The 20,412-nt window shown below is 31.9% G+C and overlaps 2 protein-coding genes across 2 annotated transcripts; both read right to left on the bottom strand.

Moving 5' to 3' along the window:
• Positions 1 to 321: 321 nt before the first annotated feature.
• LOC106762543 (phospholipase D delta) lies at positions 322 to 8,127 on the bottom strand. Its single transcript, XM_014646513.2, has 10 exons — positions 6,669 to 8,127; positions 5,496 to 5,612; positions 4,729 to 4,923; positions 3,970 to 4,251; positions 3,811 to 3,879; positions 3,560 to 3,707; positions 2,765 to 2,913; positions 2,476 to 2,643; positions 2,014 to 2,214; positions 322 to 819 (listed from the first exon to the last, which is right to left on the bottom strand). Exons 1-10 carry the CDS (start codon positions 7,587 to 7,589, stop codon positions 526 to 528), a joined length of 2,544 nt encoding a protein of 847 aa, XP_014501999.1. The 5' UTR covers positions 7,590 to 8,127; the 3' UTR covers positions 322 to 525.
• An 819-nt stretch (positions 8,128 to 8,946) lies between these two features.
• On the bottom strand, positions 8,947 to 16,302 carry LOC106761181 (hippocampus abundant transcript-like protein 1). Its single transcript, XM_014644706.2, has 14 exons — positions 15,996 to 16,302; positions 13,575 to 13,686; positions 13,131 to 13,243; positions 12,387 to 12,509; positions 12,072 to 12,277; positions 11,909 to 11,984; positions 11,536 to 11,622; positions 11,338 to 11,418; positions 11,227 to 11,259; positions 10,985 to 11,038; positions 10,839 to 10,880; positions 10,404 to 10,482; positions 10,260 to 10,330; positions 8,947 to 9,210 (listed from the first exon to the last, which is right to left on the bottom strand). Exons 1-14 carry the CDS (start codon positions 16,158 to 16,160, stop codon positions 9,154 to 9,156), a joined length of 1,299 nt encoding a protein of 432 aa, XP_014500192.1. The 5' UTR covers positions 16,161 to 16,302; the 3' UTR covers positions 8,947 to 9,153.
• Positions 16,303 to 20,412: the final 4,110 nt, after the last annotated feature.

Below are 20,412 nucleotides of genomic sequence, written 5' to 3'. Positions count from 1 at the left end.
GAGATGGATATAAAATAGATAACGATAAAATGATGATACTTTTAAATAGTTGAAAGAGAAAATAAGAGAACAGTTAATTAAAAATAAGGAAAGAAGGAAAATATTAAGAATGTCCAATTATAGGAGATTAAAAATTTACGATAATGAATTTCACTCTTTTTAATTATACATATTAATCTATGGTATAGAAAAACATCTATCTGTAATATAAATTAGCGATATATATATATTTTTCATACTGAAATGTTAAATTTGCATCAGCAGAGTGATTAACAAGTGTTGTCTGATTAAGAATTAGGGATGCAAATGTACAAGTGGCAGTGAATGAATGAATGGTTTATTGGACATTCGACCATTAGGCAGAAAAGAATTGATACACATGTACAATGTGGCCGTGACATACAGTCCACTAATAATTACTATACGCAGCCTGTAGCATACTAAAAATGTTTTAACTTTTTCTATACCAATTGAGCCCTCGGATGTGAGGTTTTTTGACGTAGAAATTAAGAGTGTATGCTATGCCTATGTGGTTAGAGCATCAGGAAGGTTGGATCTGGAGCCAAGCACCTTGCCTCCAACATCTGGGAAAGACTCAAATCCAGGTATGGACTTTATCTTCCCAGAGGCATTTATAATCACAGGATATTTTATCAGGTGCCCTTGCAATGGACTATAATCGTCAGATGTGTACCTCCTCCAGTTTTCTTCAGCAATACTGTTCACACTTCTCACGCATTCAAGACTTTCAGGATTCTTAAAGCAAGCTTGTATGCTCCCTATGTGTTCTGCCCATAAAGACATCCTATACCCATATACCTGCAAATACCATAACTAAGTTCTCTCCAATGAAACAACTGGGGACTTTTTTCTGCCCTCGAAAAGGCAAGAAAGACAACCCTGATTCAACCCGTGAGCCAATTTTACAAATAAAGTACGAATATGGATTTTGAAACAATATATTGCCTTAGAGTATCTCAAATACGAGATTGTTATTCATGTGTTTGAATAAAGTACTAGTGGTTTGAAGCAGTTAAAGTAAGTAACTTCTTCAGTGAAAGAATATGAACTAATATTGGCGGTTGTTTGACAAAAATTGAAGTTGCTTTTTGTTTCTTACTAATAAGATAATAACATTTTGGGTTAAGGAAGACAGAACAGCAATAAGACAAAAGAAAGACAATAAAAAATGCATAATATAGTAAGTTACTTAAATTCTTTAAAATATTATTAATAAACAAAATTAGATATGAGTTGCTTAATAATAGTAATATGATATAGTAAAATCTATTTTACTTTTATAACAAGAAAAGTAACTTACGAGAATTGTTTCTATTGAAGTTGTCGTAATAGCAACCTAATTTTTGTTTTTGAAAATTTGGTTGTAAACCCACACATCGTGACATGTAGATGTTGTTAGTCAAATCAGAATATAGTTGTTGCTACTAACCAGTGTAACTAGTATGGGACTCGTGACATGGTAAAAAAATAGCTAAAGTTGGTAGCGCTAGAAGTTAATTTAAGTAAAATGTACAGATGACATGATACAAAAAATTAACTAAAATTGGTAGCACCTATATATAACCGGTTTACCTAGAGTTCCACAGTTGCATTGTAAAACATAAACTTTACCTATTTAAATTGTTTAACATGCCATGAGTCTCACATTTGCGTCTCACTAGCGTTTCGCTATTCTGCTACCCTTCCCGGCGAATTATATGTGACATGCTATATGGTCTCGCAGTCAAATTTTCAAGAAAATAAAAACAAAAAGGTTGATGGGGAGTGACTCTCCCTAGCTAAACTAGTGGTTTGATCAAATCAATAGTCAAAGGAGTCCTGTGCTAGTAATTATCTGTTTTTATTCATAAAAGGGGTGCAGAATGTTGAATAAGCCCGAAAGAAGTAAATAACTAACGTACTCAATTTACAGTCCATACACTCACAAACACACACCAAAAAGAAAAATATGTAAAATAATAATTGACAGCATATATTTAATGATATACTGACCTGACCATGTGGATGCCCCTTTTTCTTACCCCAAGTATGACGGGGTTGATACGCACCCATTGCTATCTCAGTGTCTCTTGATCCAGCCATGGATCGTTGATTGATATTGGCAGACCCAAGAATTACATATTCGTCATCCACAATCATTCCCTTGGCATGTACATAAATCATGAACCTTCGGAACTTTTGTGAGGCTGAAATCTGATTACATAAAGATGTTAATGTGATTAAATACAAAAACAAGAATAATAACCCCGAACTACTTGTTTTCTAAAATTTCTCTAATTGTAACTTGATATTATAAATAAAATGAAGTCTTTAAAAATGGAATCAACGTTAAACGAAGTGTTTTAGAAATAATGTTAATAAATAAGCTGAAGTAAGTTAATCTGTCAATTGCTAGTTTTATTGATTCATTCCTTTAATAAGGTACCAAACTCAGAAAAATATTTGAACGATTACCGTATCGCCATTATCTGGAGACGAACTACTTGGACTTAAAATATAATTTTTCAACGGCTCTCGGTTTCCAAGACAATAAAAGTTGAGATAATCTTGTGGATGATGGTCAAGTTCCATAACTATTAATTCCCGAGCTATGACATTATACATCATTTGCATAGTTTGTGCCTGAAAATGTGAATTCCTTTTTATAATTAATAAATATAACACTTGCAATTGATCAACGAACAATTTTTTTCCTATTGTATACTTTTGCATGATAAGCTAGCAGCGTAATTTTTTAACTAACCTGCCAAAAGAGTATCTCTTGCACAGAAGCAGAAGTAGGGTTACCTTCGGGCCACATTGGGATGACTATATACACTGTAAATCTCTCCTTGGATCGTATCTTACTAACTATCTTCAGTGCCAACTCCATCGGAATTAGGTTATCAGCGCCTGATCAATGAAAAAAATGGAATTTTTTATAAATAGAAAGTGTTACAAAAAAATATAATGAAAAGAACGATGTCAATAACCATGTCCGGTCCCACCAGGTGGGCTTTTTTTGAGGGAAAAACAATGATCTTTCACATGATGCAGGTATTCAGGACACATAATCGTGGTAAATACCTTATAATTTACTTAGACCCAGTTTTTCATTCATTAAGTGTGTTAAGAAGATGTTCGATTTACATCATGGGACCTAAAAGCAACGGTATGGTGATATGATCCAAACTCATTCTTACTGTTAGGCCCAAAGGAATATTAATAGCATATTTTGCATTTTATTAATGATATTCAAAAAGGAAATTATTAGGAATCCGTTATTGTTTATGTTTTGTGTGTAACAACATTATTCTAGGATACCTTGGTTTGTATCATTCTGTTATAAATATAAAACCCATTATAATGACATAATGTTGGAATCAGAATTAAGTTTCTATTTCTCCCTTTTGTTGAAGGAATTTTGTAGCGTTCTGTGCTTAAAAGCAGCAAAATCATGCTACATGCTAAATACTAGTCATAGGTGCTTATATAGAAATTATGAGCAATAAGCAGATGCAACAAGTTACATTAGTAAGCATCAATATTCTGCCAAAACCTGCATCTTTGTAAGCTGGCCAAGCAAAGGATGATCCGACAAAATATTGATTCTCGATATAAATAAAATGTTGAGCAGATCTGATAGCATGTATATACGCTGTTTGAATACTCTTGTCTATAACCAGATTTTTCGCACACACAAGGTTCTGCAATGAATGGCAATAAAAAGAAATTAACGAGACAGCGGAATCCAAAAAGTTCTAAGACATTATTATAAATATTGAGAAACTCAATGTTTGGATAACTTACCTGGGACTCAGCTTCAAATACATCCTTAGGAAATCCTTTCAAAGAGCCAGAATCTATGGATCGGAAAACCTGTGAAAAACATAAACCAAGTACAGCTAAACAAATTCTTTGTTGAAAAAAAAAACGGGAACAGAAGACAGAAGACAGTGAACTAGTGACCTGAACATGCCAATTTTTAGGATCGTCTTCCTTCGAAACCCAGAGTTCAGGATCATCAGTTAGAATTGATTCAGAAGGACTAAGAATCCAAGAGATGCGTTCTAACTTGATCAAAGAATCATCGTTCCAGTGAGACACTCTTTTGAGCTTTCGACCCAACTCGGACCATCTCGTGGCCTTTCTCCAACGCTGCTCAAAATTAGTGAGTATATCATATGCAGCAGGGCCTTCAATTTTGCAATGTAAATCATGCCATGGTTGCCTTGGACCTTTGGTTCCCGCCTATTAAGAAAAGTGGAAGACAGGACAAATTTCAGTTGATAACCGTACACTTACGTTCTCAATATCGGTATCAAAGAAAACATCAAATGACAGTTTATATTTATGAAGCAACTACATGCGAAGTGCCAATAACAACAGTATTTATAACATTCTAAATCTGCCGAATGAGTAGAAGGCCTGAAAGCTTTTTGTCCCTATTTTTAACATGTTAAACAATTATAATATGTTAAAACAATGTCCTTGTGAAAATCTATACATCAAACTAAGAAGTCACTATTAGCTTATGAATATCTATACTCTTATTAATTAACCTCACTGAATAAAACAACTCTACTTTTGCCTATTATAGAAGAAAACAGGAACTGGACATATATCATCCTAAAAAAAACGCTTTTATATGTGTGTGTAATCGATGCATGTTTTAGAATGCAACAACTTATACGCAAAGCAAGGTATCCTCAGAGATCATGAACTTACGCAAAAACTGGGATTATGATAATCGTCCTGAAAAACAGTGTCCTTATCGCGGAAAAGTCTGTGCTCAGGTGTATCATACCGGCCATCACAAAGATCTAGACCACCTATAAATGCAGTTATCTTCCTATTATTGCCATGTGCTTGAGTATCCACAATCACACATTTCTGATGATGCGTAAAGAGCGTTCCAACAACCTGAAGTTTGGCGCCAAGTAATATAGTCAACATTTTATCAATTTTTCGAAAACAAAAATAAAGTATTTTTAGAAAGAAAAGCAACTCTGTTGAGATTTAAAAAATCTCAACTTTTGATTACTAAATTAACAAATTTTTATTTTTTTTCTGGGTTAACTGTTAAATTTAAAGTTTTCATATGCCAGGCATGCAATTTGGGCAATACAAAAGGGAAGGGTTCCAACTAATTCAGTAACACATCAATGCAAAGTTTAACGCAGGAATTTATGCTGTTAATGGAAATTAACTTCATGTTACACTTTGCATGATCTTGTCAAGTAAATGTTTTGTGTATTTCTCTCTTCATAAACATTTATAGATTTTGATATGGCCTACCCTGTTTAATGTCTATCCAGACATATATTATTTTATCATGTAAAATTTTATGTTAGGATCCATCCCTCCTATGCATATATTAAAACTAGAGAGGTATTCTGAAAACATGGAAAGCGAAAGTGATCAAGTATCTATAACTTTCTAACAGAAAAATGACAAAATCTGGGAAAGCTACTAAACCATAGCATAAAGCATGCCTGCTGCCTGAAAATGCTAAGCTTACTGCTGGCATATCTTGGTGACAGCAAACATCTAACTGAAGAATGTTTGAAAAACTTTCGAGTTTCTTCATCATGCGTTTGCATTACTCCAGTCTGCAATCAAATTTACTAACTTGTAAGGTTGCAAAAAAAATAAAAAATCAACAGACACCATATTCAACTAGGCAGAATGCGAAACAAAGCATATATGTCTAAATTGGTTTAGATGTTCAAGCAACTGGGAAGTACAAAATCGAAGTGCATATTAGTTAGAACTTAGATGATGAACACACAGTCATGTGGCTATACAACATTTGATTTGAATACGTAATTTACACTGGGTATTTAAATCAAAATTGAAGAGCAGTACAACTGTAAGGTCCAATTTGAATACCAAAATCCAATATCGACAACGGAAGGAAGATCATCAAACCATTCCTAATAGTTATGTACAAGCATGTTCCAATAAAGGAACAAAAATCACATCAACATGTTACTCCTCAAACTTTGTAAGCTAAAAAAATGCATAAAAACTATATTTACAGCTATGTCTGGATTCTGTTAGGGAAATAAACTCTGTTTCTTATCATAATTGGTTATCCTTAGTGTGTCTGCACACCTATATTTTATCTGAAACGAAGTTCTCATAGAATTAAGATTTGAGTTTCTTTTGGAAATTCAGTTTACAAAATAAAACTACTCCAAAATAAAATTTGTCAATTTTAATCCAAAAATGCACTACGCAGTTATATCGTGAGAATAATTCCTGCCAGAAATGAAAAACAAAATGAACAGTACCATAATGGATAGATGCTTAATTTATTAAGTTGGTGATGAGTTGTCACATGTCAGTTTAATTGACAAAAATCATGTATTTTTTTAATCTTAACAATTTAAATATGATCTAATGGTATGTATTTAAAGATTCCATTTCACAAACATGCCAAAAGATTGAAGGAAGAGTGAGTATCAACACAATTGTATAAAATAGCAAATAAATACAAGAAGATTAAATTAAAACTGCAAAGCTATCATTCATCAGTCTGTACAGTAAAATTCCCATTTAAATAAAAAAAAAAAAAAAAAGAGAAACAGAAACAGGATTGAACATTGCCATCGAACATTCCATTTTCACCACAAAACAAGTGCTGAAACATAAAATGTACGTACCGTGTTAATGAAAAACTTGCTGTGCGAAGTCTTATCATCCCAAACCAAAAGTAAAACTCGCAAACCTTCTTGGGACTTGTACTTGAGCAACTCCCCCAAATTCAAACTACCACCGCTCGGTAAGGGTTTGGTAGGCTCTCTCACGAGCCTAACCTTGTGGTAGATGGACCAACCCACAACGTAAACCAAATGGTGCGCTTCCAAAATAGCGTGGCATATATCTTCCCAGCACTTCCCATGCTCAAACATCACACCCTCCTCTAACTCAACCTCCGGCAACATTGCCTCTGGCACGTGGGCGTCCTGATACAGCGTCACCGCCCCTCCGTGACGGACCGGGAAATACGAGTCCCGAACCACGAACCGATCCGGATCCGGTTCCTTGACGGACCGGAACAGGCGAGTGTTCTCGCACCTCGTGAATTTCATCGCTAGGCGCAGCGCGCAGTCAGGCTTCGGCTGCTTCCCGAACGAGCCGATGATCGGGAACCAGTCGCTGATGGGTTCGCCGGAGAGGATCCTCTCGGCGGAGACGGTGACGACTCCGATGAGGTCGGCGCCGAACATGTCGTTGTCCTTGACGAAGAAGTCGACCTGCGCGGCCGGGTGCGCGAGCGGGATCTTGAAGTGCTCGTCCCAAGAAGGGCTCTGCGAATTAGAGATCACGCGGGTGCGCGCGACGGTGGCGCCGGCGAGGCACACGGTGACGTAAGGATCGCTGGTGATGATCTTGTGGTGGCGGGGGCGGGGGCGGTGGAGCTTCCTTTTTCCGGATATGGAGGAGCTGCAAGTGTTGAGGGCGGAGAAGAACCTTCGGACACGCTCGGAGAGCAAATCCATGTTGGGAAGGCAGCGAGCCTCGACGATTACCAGATCGAGGGTCCCATGGAGGTAGACCACGGTGTTGTGTTTTTGAGGCATTGTGATGGCGGAGGGGTCACCGGCGGGTGAGATTAGATTGAAGGAGGTTTTGCGAGGGAGAGTGATAGGGAGCGTCGTAGAATAATGCAAGGTGGAACCTTCGAACGCTCGCTACCACGATACGGCGTTACGGAAGGTTACAGCATTATCACTCCGTCGTCGGTTTATTTCTTCGGCGGCGAAGTTCAATGTTATGTGAAATAAATATTATAACTTACTTAATATGGTGGCGTTAGCGGGAAAGAGAGGGTAACGGGATTGGCCATGCGTTCTCTGCTGTTCTTTGCCGTTGGCGTCTAATTTTGGACACATCAACACGTGTAAATGGCAGGATTAGGAGATCTGCAATGGTAATGGGTACAAAATCCTCTCGTGTGAGCCCAATAAATACTTTGTGGGCCCTTTTTTACTCCTTTGGGCCTGCTCTGTCACCTCAATCCATTTTCTTCCTTAACGGACCCATATCCGTCCTTAATTATAAATTGCTGTCAAATGTCTTGCTACCCATACACCTATTCTTCTACAAATTATGCAGTTCTTTTTATTTCTTTTTTTTTAACATCTATTTTACATATTTATATTTGATAGAGAGATTAAACATAATGATCCCAAAAATAAGACAAATCTAAAAATTATTCGGAGATCAAAATTTATTTCTTACAAAAAAGATTAAGGTCAGTAAAAAAATTATTGAAAAATTATATATCATTATTTTAGAAAGAAAGAATAAAAGACAAAAAATATAAATTCTAAAAAACGTTACATGATTATCCCGTTTCATTAATAAAAGACGTGACTGCTTATATGATTATACATTGTTATTTAATGATAATATGTTGTAATTCGAAACCAATATTTTAAATAAAGAAATATTGAAATAAAAAACTAAAGATGGATAGTTTTTGGGGCTAAAAGTAAAATTATTAAAAAAACCAGCATTTATTGAAAACGCGCTTACTTATGAGATAATAAAATTCAACAATACAACTGTATACCTACCTATCTTATCATTACTTCCAAGTTGCAACGTGATAACAAAATAGGATTAATAAAATATAATATTTCATTTTGAAAAAATAATAATAATAATATAATTATTTTTCATCTATCTATAATATAATTTATAAACTGACTTACAATAATAATTCACTAAATTGGCAACGTTAACTTCAACATATAAAATTGTCGTATTTTAAAATATTAAAAAATTAATTGAATTTTCAATAAGTTCTTTGATATATTAACATATTTTAAATTTGAAAAACTTGATCGTGTAAAAAATGAGAAAATCTGATTAAAACTTCTATTTGAAATTAAGCAAAATAAAAAATTAATAATTAAGCCAACAAAATAACAATGACAGTAAAAGTATAAACTTGACCTTCGTATGAAACTACAGAGTTGACACAGTGTCGAATAGTATGAAACTATGAAATGTCCATTCTAGGAAACAGCTTATATAACATATTGTTTCCCCAAAAGCGTCACTAAAGACAAAACTCGTGTAGACCACAAACGTTGGATATCGTTAAAATAAAAAAGGCTGCTTCTGATTTCTATTTGCCTAATTCAAAATGGGAGGAACCACTCGGAGCATCATACTTTGAACGAAAGATACCATCTGTAAAACAAAATTCAACCACACAGCACGTAAATACATAAATATAAAATTCAATGAAAATAAAATAATATCAGGCATGAATATACTTCAAATATAATAATTCATAGAACAACTTTTTACATTCGAAATTAAAAAATGGCATTTAGTTGTCTGGTATAAAATTATAAATAAGATAATCAAGCATAAATGAATCAAGGATATAGTTAGAAAACTTCTTCTTAAGAACTTTTATAATAGAAAAATAGTTTGATTTAATTATAAATTAAAACTAACATATATACATATTAAATATAAAAAATCTAGAAAATCAATATTAGAGAGTTTCTACAAATTGGCTTTTGTATAATTAAGATATTTTTGTTTCTTGTAAAAGTTCTTGTGGAGACGTTTCTCTAATCATATCCTAAGGAATTGTGTCACATACAATATATAATTATAAAACTTTGAGGTTTATAATTCATTTCACCCATTAATATTAATAGTAATATCTAAGTTCTCATTTTGGTCTTGGTATGAAGATTACAAATTCTAATACCACAAAAAAGTTATGTACTATCATGTTGAATATATGTTATGTGAATGAATTACCTGCTTCAACTTAATACCATAATTAGATCTATTATTTTTTGACCTTAATCCGTTCATTAGGATAAATATCTATACTTGAGATATTATTTGTTTTAAAACTATATAATAATTTTTTTAGTTTTGTCTTTGAAAAATATTTTAAAATATTAAAATCAGGTAAATTATTCTTAATCTTCACTCTCAAATTATATGACATTATTAAAAATTCTATTAACTCTTAATTGAAAGGTTTGTTTCGCATACCTCATAATCTGACATAAGTTAAAAGTTTAACTTAAAAGACAATTTACCTTTCTTCTTCAACCTACGAGACACACGAAATCTCATGCTTAAAATCAAACTATGTATATATGTTGTTATTAATATTAATGATGTTATCTCATCTAACTTGATATTAAAATAATTAAAAAAAATGGAGGCAGTATAACCAACGAAAATTAGAACATTAGTTAAGTTCTTACCGAAGCAAAGCCAATGCACATTATACTAAATCCGGGAAAATCGAAAGGTGCCTTTTCAGAAAGGAAGAGAGCTGTCAATTGAAAAAGGCACTTGTTAATAAATTGGGTGATTATCTAAATCTAATCATATTTGCATGCTCTCACCTGTTAATGGAGAGAAAACTAAGGGAGAAACTATATGTGCAACTGAACATATGCCAGAGATGCAACCTTGAGCCTTTCCCTAAAAAGAAGAGCAAAGTTAAAAAAAATTTAAGTTATCTACCAAATGTTATAAAAAAAAAAAACTAAACTAAAAGCTTTCGATCATGCTAAACAGAGTTGTTTTGTTTCTTTTAAGATAGGAAAAAGATATTTAATATGTATCATTTTTTCATTGATTTATTATTTTGTTAACATATTTTAAATCTAATAAAAGAAATGATATATGTTCTGGTTTATTATATTGTTTTTTTACCACTCCAAAACAGTTTGTCAAAAAACAGAAACTTCTACAATTGAAATTAGGATTTATTTATTTATAAGAAAGTAAATCCTAATCAGCTTGTTTAACGTTAATCAGTATTATTAACTCCGTACCTGCTCATGGGGACCAACTTGTTTAGACACAATACTTCGTATCTGCAAATGTAAAATGAAATCACGATATTTAATTTGAAGGATGAGAATGAAAAAAAAAATGCTTTTAAAGAATATAGAAACATTAAATGAGGAAGTAAACTTACACAAGGTTGTGAGAAAACAAATAGAATTGAGAACATGGCAGAAGCGTAAGGAACCTGTCAACACTCACACCAGAATAAATTATACAACATAACAGAAAAAAAGAAGAAACATGAACAACAAAAGGATAATAGAGACATTGTGTGAATAATCAACCACTCTATCTCAAGTTTAACCTCGTAAATATGGAAAAGTAACTGACAGGAAGAAACATGTAATTAGAAAATATTGAAAAAAGACATACCAAGGAGGACCATGCTATGCTGTAAAGGAACATCTGCATCCCATTTAAAAAGTTTAGAACTTCGTAAAAAGAGAAAATGTTTTTTAAGATTGTATTAAAAAAAATACTTACGTGTACACAATGAAAGAATAGCCCTATTGAAAGTAGCCTTGCCTCACCCAGAATAGGAGCCAAAATCGGCATAACAAGAAGCTATTACAATCAATGTTTAATACTTAGATTCTTAACATATAAACATAGAAATTGAAGATTTATGAAAGAAGAAGAGGCGTATCAGTTGATAATTAAAATATAACCATGTAAAAATACCTGTGACACAGTCCCTGAAATTCCAGAAATGACCATCAAGTCAGCAAATTGATTCTTATCAAAATGAAATTGAGCCTTTAAGAAATACTGCACGCAAAAGAAAAAAAGTGTTACCAAGGACTACTACAACTTGATTAACTAGCTCTAGTTATAGACATAAAAAATAATTTTAATATCAACTCGTCAAAGATAATGCAATTGACAGAGATATCAAGTAAAGAGAGAGATATCAAGTAAAGATATATAAATACAACGTTCTTGAACACTGAATGATTTCCTAACACCTAAACTTACAAATAAAACAAATCAATAACGTGTGTGCATGTTATAAAAATGGAACTTGGACAGGATAGAGATTAAAGAAAATATATACCAGCATTGATCCATGAAGGCCAACATCAGCAAGGTTACTAAAGAATGCAACAATTGCTGCTTGTGTAATAGTGAAGCTGAAAAATCAAACCAAAAGTGTATAACTATTGACACACAAAAAACATGTTTCTTTGATGCGAGGAGAATAAGGAAAATTGTTGCACCTGCTACCGAGGAAGGAGGTTAGGTCCTTGAAAGAACGCAATGCTTTAAGAAGATGCTTGTTACTTTCCAATTTTGCATCGACCTTAGAAACTGTGGGCTTTTGTTGTGAAATGATTGGGGTGTAAAGGTGTCTGTCATCAATGACTGAATCTCGAAGAAAAAATTGCATGTACACTGCTCCAATCACAGCAATAAGAGTAGAAACCTTATTCATGGGAAAATGGGTTAGCATTGCAATTATGAAAGAATAATTGAGATTAGGATATTGAAACTTGCATTTTCATATATTCTTAAATTGATTTTATCTCTAATACCTGAAAAGTTTGGGCAGTGGATAAGAATCGAGCTGATAAAGTGGCACACACGAACGCGGCAGATCCTATCCCTGAAATAATGCCAAATGCAGTGCTTCTTCCACTTTCTGGAATGTTATCTGCCTGAAAAAGATAGAGATGTAGTAATATCGGTGAATGTCTCATATGTATATGTAGAAAAGGAAAGACATAAAACTGTGTTCGTAAATTAACGTCAACAGAGTTGTTGGATAAGAAAAAAAAAACAGAACACATACAGAAGAAAGAAGAAAGAATTCCTCAACCGATTGTTTAAGCTTGACAACAAACTCACGATAATCTTCCAAAGACCGAACATTATATGACGTTGGAGAAAATTAACATTCACTGAGGATAAAGAACTTGATCAAGGAGAAAAATCATCGTGTCTTGTCGCCTCTACTGCTACTTATAAGATGAAAAAATTCATCTTCCATTTACAGATCACATTATAAGTACATTGCTCGATCTTGACAAGGTCTTGAATATCACATTATAAGTACATTATATTTTTTAAAGATTCTTGTTGTGAAGTATGAATATCATATTTGATACATGTTCTTGAATTGACCATAAATACCTCATTAATGTTAATTATTATAACGGAACGTATAATATATCGTATTATATTTATGAGAACCGATTGCTAATTAAGACAACTTATGTCATTATGATTAACTGAATAATAACTTTTACTTACAGTTAAAGAAAATATTGAAGACTTACCACATAAGCTAGAGCGAGGCAAGGGACGCTTCCTTCGCATACCATCGAAATGAGTATTTTGAACACATAGTACACATAGAAGAATTTTTTGGTCCTGTTGTAAGCTAATATGCCTGTCAAAACAAAGATCATTTACTATTTATTAACACCTAACACAAAATTTGAATTTAAGATTATATCTGAAAAGAATCAGGTATGTTTTAAACTTTATTATTTGATTATTGCCATGTGTGTTTATGCAACTTCAAAAGTAAAATGATTTCATTTTAATTAATTATATGCATGATTTTTTTTATCTCTCTGTATATTATGTAAAAATAAAATAAAAAAGGCTTCCCTTATCGCTTAATCATGTAATATTACATTACTCAAAAAAATTAAAGTTTTATATTAAAATTACTTAAAATTTGATTTCTTTGAAGAGCCATTGAACACAAAAATTACCTGTGGGAATGATCGTGAGGATCATAGGAACTGTGAGAATGGCCTTCCTCCCATACTTATCGGAGAGATTACCTAACAGTGGCATCATCACGAGCGTACCCACTCCAATCATCTGCACAAAATAACAATTTTTTTTTTTCGGATGATGATATTTTGATAACATTTTTTTGACAATTTTTTTATAACAGAATATATACCATCATTTTATTGGTCTATTTGAATTTATGTTTAAAAAATATTTAAAATGGACCAATCATAAACTGTCACGTATGCATTGTCAAAAAATTGTTAAAAAAGTGTTGTTAAAAGAAATTTTTCCTTCTTTTTAACCATGACCATACAAAGGAGATGGGTTTTTTTATTCAGCCGTTTCATTTAAGAAAATCTTATATATACACACACTATTTTTAATTTAAAATCTTAAAATAATAAATTTATGTGTTTTTTTATATAATATTTAATTTTGTTATTTTGTATCTAATTTGAAATTTAGACTCATTATTAAATTATTCACAACAAAAAATAATAGTTTTATGTGTATTATTATAACATTGAAAAAAGGAAAATGGTAGTCATTGTATTGGTGTTTGTATTTATTTGGTGGTTGCATCTTTAGCGAATCTTCTCTCTAATTTTTTGTCATGTTTGAATTAGGTAGATTCCTTAAAAAAGTAAAACTCATTATCTCACACCAACGACTTGTTATCTATAAATTACTCTTTCTAAGTCATTTTTAAAAATCTATGATTAATTTGTAATGGGTTGAAGGCACAAAAAAATCTTTTTATGGAGGACGACAAAAAATTCCAAGACTCGATCAATGAAATATGTATGATCAAAGATTCAATTAATTAAAAAATGTTCTTGTGATTAATAATAGACACTATATTTCATTTTGTAATGTGGACTGGACCAAGTGATTGATTTGTCCTGAAGATAACTCGTTACCTTTTTTTATTGGGCCTTATAAAGTGACAAATTTTCTAAGATGGACAAAAAAGGTACTATTGATAAAAAAAATAAAAAATAAAAAACTGATCGACATTCGACGAGACAAAAGAAAACGTAAGGAAAACCACGACAAGTAGAGGAAAAAGTGAACCAACCTAGTGAGTGTTAAATTTTCGTAACATGTTAGAAAGAAGGAAACCTACGAGGCTAAAGAAATCACAAGGAAATTTCTTTCTCAGTTGGAGACAGACTTACCCATAGACGTTACCCCCGTGACAATTTAACTTTACTACTAATTAATTGCTTTTGAATTTTGAGTACGCCACTCGTCATTTATAGTACACCAATAAATGAAGTATCATTCATTCATCAACAAATTAAATTCGATGAGGACAATAATCTTTTAAAATCTTCTTCGTCTCAAATTAATCAGAGAAAGTCCTTGCAATTTTAATTATTTTAAATTATAAATTCAATTTTATTTATTTTTTCACCCACCTATGTTTGTTAGTTTGTAGTAATGGACTTAAAAATGAATTTTGTAAAGAAATAATTGCTAAATCTTAGTTTTATTACGAAAAGGTAATGCTTTTACGTTATGATAAAAAAGTCATCATGCATTAAATTTTTACATTATTATATGCAAAGAAAAAAATATAAGAAACAGAAAAGTATGTTATAAAACACGCCATTTAACGCACTTAATATGTTCATCTTTACCCTGGTATATATAAAAAATAATCTCGTTAGCAATAATTTATCACCATTATATGTCTAATTTATCATAATTTAATCGGAAATGAAAGGACGTAATTAATTCAAGTTCTTTTTTTTTTATGTAATGTGAGGTTAATTTATTTAAATCTATAAAATATAATAACTCTATAAAATTGACTTGTAGAATAAATAATGATTGAACAATGAGTGGAATAAAAATGTAAAAAAAAAAAAGAAATATACTTAAGATAGACTCTTAATTATGGTTATGATATTATGTTAGAAGTGAATTTCAAACTTAACTCAACCTTACAAAATCGACTTATAAAATAAGATTTTTATCTCATTTATATCATAAATTGACCTTATCTCTATATGTGGTACTTCCAACAATATAAAAAGTTAATTCATATAATATTTTACCACCAAAAGGATGAAACTTTAATACATGGAAATATGCCTATGAAAATATATACACTTTTGCTAAATTTGTTATGAAAGAAAGTGAGTTTCATCTGGTTTTGCAGCAATTCTTGTACGTTTAGCCATGTTTCGTGTTGCTCACTAAAGAAAACGTATTACCGAGCAAGATTAGTTTAGATGAAAACAAAAAACTTCAACTATTTAATTAAGAACTGACTCGACTCAAATTCCAGTAACTAATCACAGATTAAGGAACTTAATTAAACATAACAAACATAAGATTGAATGCAGAATGAGTGAAGAAAAATTGTAATGGATGTAGAAACTGACCGCTTGTTGAAAACCAGTGAGGTAGATGGCAAGCGAGCATTCATCTTGTCCAGGACATAGAGCAGCCATTGTTACATCAGTGATGGCTGGCACCACCATGAATATGGCAAAATTGTGAAGAAACACTGTCATGAAGAGATGACTCAGGCCATATAATTTCTCCATGATTCCCCTTTCCAGACACACACTCTGTTTCCCGTTGATATGACTAAAGAACTAACTTGCTAGAATTCTAGGTAAGGTTTCAACTCTCTTACAGAGAAAGCTAACTCTCTACTTTTAGCCAAACTACATGCATATTCATGGTTCCCTTAGAAGCAATATATATATATATATATATATATATATATATATATATATATATATATATATATATATATATATATATACATATATTATAATATGAGTATGACCTCAAAGCTAATCATATGACCAATGTGGTGTACTTTTTGCAATTTCTTTTTTACTTGTATTTCACAATTATGCATAGTTCAAGTGAGTTGCACAGTGATGGGTAAAAAAGGATGCAAATGCTTGCTTTTTTGCCACAGATATAAATTAACAGTGGCTGTATTGGTTTTTAGTCACGTAGCTGAAGTGCTGTTAATTATTTATTCGAGTATTTCGTTAAATTCTGTCTGTTCAGTGGGATGCGTGGCGTCAAAGATTATATAAATTACAAGATTAACTTACGCCTTGAAGCGTGCAAGTTTATGAATACCCTTTTTTGAACAAGCAAGCAACGACGCATCGTCTAAATGGGCTAAAATAATATCTTGTGAAATTCATGGATGAAGTATATAATTAATGCATCTAATTAGACAAATATTGGAAAAGATATAAGGGATTAGTCTTTGGTCAAGTTTTAATTAAGAGTCGTAATGTTATATTGTATGCGTTTAATTAAAATTTAGAGTTTGAAAGCTGATAGCATATTTTTTTTCCCTTTAATGTAACTTGTAAGCAATAATATTTAATAACGTGCATGAAAAAAATTCAAACTAATAATTTTATGCCTGGTCATATTATTTATGAGAAGTATGTTTATATCTTGCCTATATAATTTAATTGACAATCGAAACAAATTTTATTATCTAATCCTCTTTTTAGTTGTGTTGATTATGATTAGCCACAACTTTTGTCATTAATGAAAATGTATATACTAAGCTTTTTAAGTCCACACAAGGAACATACTATTGTAATAAGTATAGATGAATGAAATTTGGTTTAATAGGTTTAGAGGTCCCTATTTTTGTGAGTTTGTTTCAATTGAGTCCTCTTATTTTAAAAGTGTTTAATTAAGTTCCTATTTTAATAAAATTAACTCAATACAACCGTTAAATATCATTGGACGGCGTTAACTATATGTCGAGATGGCATCCAGAGACACACTTTAATTTCCACGTGGCAGGTTAACCAATCAGAACATACCATCTCATTCCTCCTACCACGTCATCTACGTCTTCTTCCAGAAACCTTAATTTCTAAAACCCTAGCTACGCGCCGCCACCACCATCCTCGCCGGCAGCCATCCCGCCGTGAATCTCCATGGTCGTTGCAAGCCCCCTATCACTCTCCTCCTTCATCAATCGCAAGCAACCTACAGACGATTAAACCACAAGACCCAGAATCAGAAGCCACCGTTCTCCGCCACTTCGCCAGCCACGAGCAACCTCTGAAAAATGTGAAAACGAGAACGCACAAATCGCAGCAATTAAACCCCCAAGTCGTGAACCTCCTTTAGTTCATTCATCTCTGCGCCATTGATGAAGCTAACCTGCAAACAGACCAATCAAACCCCAAATCACAAAATCTCAAAATCGAGCAAGCAGAGAACGTGAAATCTTCGCATCGCAACTACAATGAGAGGCCATTAACCCAAATTCTTATTTCCAACCCTAACCCCAATATCGCAACAAAACGGAGGGAACGTGGGCACCTTTAGTGGGTTTAGTAGGAGCAGAAGAGGAACTCAAGAGTAAGTCTCATTTTGGGCAGAGGATATTTGGCGGGATCGACTGGGCCGACGTGGAGGACCTTATCGGCGCAAAGTTCAACCTTCTGTTTGGTACCGGCGGGAGGAAGCTTGAGGTGGGCGTCGACGACGACGCAAGTTCCAGTGGGTACGAGTTGATCGAGTTCGCGGCTTCAACGATAACTTGGGAGGTTACCGGCGTAGCTGCCACCGTTAATTTCGAGGAAGGAGAAGGTGTCTTTGTCGGCTTTCTGACCAGTCTTGACCCAGCCACCGACGCGCGCCTTCCGGCCGGCCAAGCTAGAGCCACCGTCGGAGCGGGCAATGATGGAGCGGATCGGGACGCGACCCGAGAATTGGGCCCTGGGTACCTCGTCGTCGAGGGTGGTGACTGCGAGTTGGTCTGTCGGAGGAGAAGATGTGTCTGCCATTGTTGTTGACGGCTGCGGCGGAGGAAATGGGTGGCACACCAGGAAGGTAAACCCTAAATTGGAGTGTGAAATTCTGATGTGTCTGTTGTAACCTTCTTGCCCATAATTTAAAATAATATAAAATCCACCTATAAAATTCAATCTGTGCCACCTGGAAATAAAATAATATCTCAGCATTTCACATTTTTAAAAGTTAACACCGTTTATATTATTTAACGGAAAGGATATTATTGAATGAAATTTATTAAATTAGGGATTTAATTGAACATTTTTAAAATAGGAGGACTCAATTGAAACAAAACCACAAAAATAAGGACCTACAAACCTATTAAACCATCAAAATTTTACTTCACATGATCATTATGTTATATTTGTATAATTAACTAGAAAAAAATGTCTGATTTTTATAGCCTAGAAAAAAGATTTTGACAACTTTTTAAATAAATTGATTATTTAGATAAAATAAATTAGATGTACTTCAAAGTTTAAAATTTAGTGCGTTTTATTATAAAGTTAAAATTGATTGATAGAAAACTTTTATGTTGTAATAAATAACTTGTATCAAAAAGTAAATCCTGTTATACAAATTTTCCTATTACATGGAGACATCAAATTAGTCACAAGGGAAGTCTATTTATTATTATAAGTTCTAAATATATTTTAAAAATTATTTACCTTATTTTGATTTCCTTATTTTGATTTTATTTTATTTATTGTTATTGTTTTTATTTTATTAGTGAGGTGTTCATATCTTTTTTATTTGTTTATTATTTTATTAGTGAGGTATTGATAACTTATTTATTTTATTCATAGTAATTATTTTGATGTTATTAGTGAGGCATATATATCTTTATTTTTATTTATTATTATTATTTTATTAATGAGATGTTGATAACCTTATTTTTATTTATTTATTTATTGTTTTTATTTTTGTTTTATTAGTGAGTATTTATAACCTTATATTTATTTATTTATTATTGTTATTATTATTTTATTTGTGTCTAAGATAGTATATCAAACATAATCTACTATTGTGGTAAAGATTAAATTAGGGTACAATTTAGCAAAAATATTTCCAGAATATCTGTAGGAAAGAAAAAAAGTTTCTTTATAAACTAAAATTAACTTATACATAATTTTTTTTATAATATATATATATATATATATATATATATATATATATATATATATATATATATATATATAAAATCTATTTTTAACTTAGAACTAAATTTATTTTGTTTTGTTCTTATATAAAATGTTCATAAAACTTTTATCTAAATGTATATTTCCTTAAAAAAATTGTTTTCAATTGTGAATGAAAATAAGTTTAATTATGCCAAGAACTTATAGAGTAATCCATTTTAAATTTTGGTCAAGTCAGTCCTATTTTTTGTTTAAATTTTAAGACCTTTTAAAATTTACGTAATTTAATTCAAAATTCTATATTTTAAACCAGTTGAAAAAATATTTAGAGAAAACAACCAACCTATTTAAGGAAATCCAGTAATAATACTATAATATTATTAATACCACTATTGATAATAGTGTATAACAATATTTTTCAACATATATATTTTGTACTTCTTTTAAAAGTTTAGAAACGAATCTAAGCATAGGTCCATTGAGTCTCCAGCTGTGGGTTTTATGACATATCTAAAAGTCATTAAATCATAATAGTATTTAATCGGGCCTTTAGACCAGAATGCACTTTTGCAAATACCAGATTTAGACTTTTTTGAAAACATGAAAAATCTGACGTTATAAAGTTAAAAATGACAAATAAATTTGTTTGTTTTAATATTTAAATACGGATAAGTAATATTTAAATTTTTAAATTAAGTATAAAAATAAAAATAAATATATACACATACATGGGATAGTAAAAATACTTATTCGGATATTTACAACTAAAATTTGTGATAAATAGTTAATATTTATGAATATTTATTATTTATTATTTTAATATTTTTGATCCAGTATTATAGATATTATTAGTTGCAACAACATA

Source organism: Vigna radiata, chromosome 5 (genome assembly GCF_000741045.1).
Source record: "Vigna radiata var. radiata cultivar VC1973A chromosome 5, Vradiata_ver6, whole genome shotgun sequence".
Lineage (NCBI taxonomy): Eukaryota > Viridiplantae > Streptophyta > Magnoliopsida > Fabales > Fabaceae > Vigna > Vigna radiata.
The sequence above is the reverse complement of the archived record's forward strand: the minus strand, read 5'-3'. Positions and strand labels throughout refer to the sequence as shown.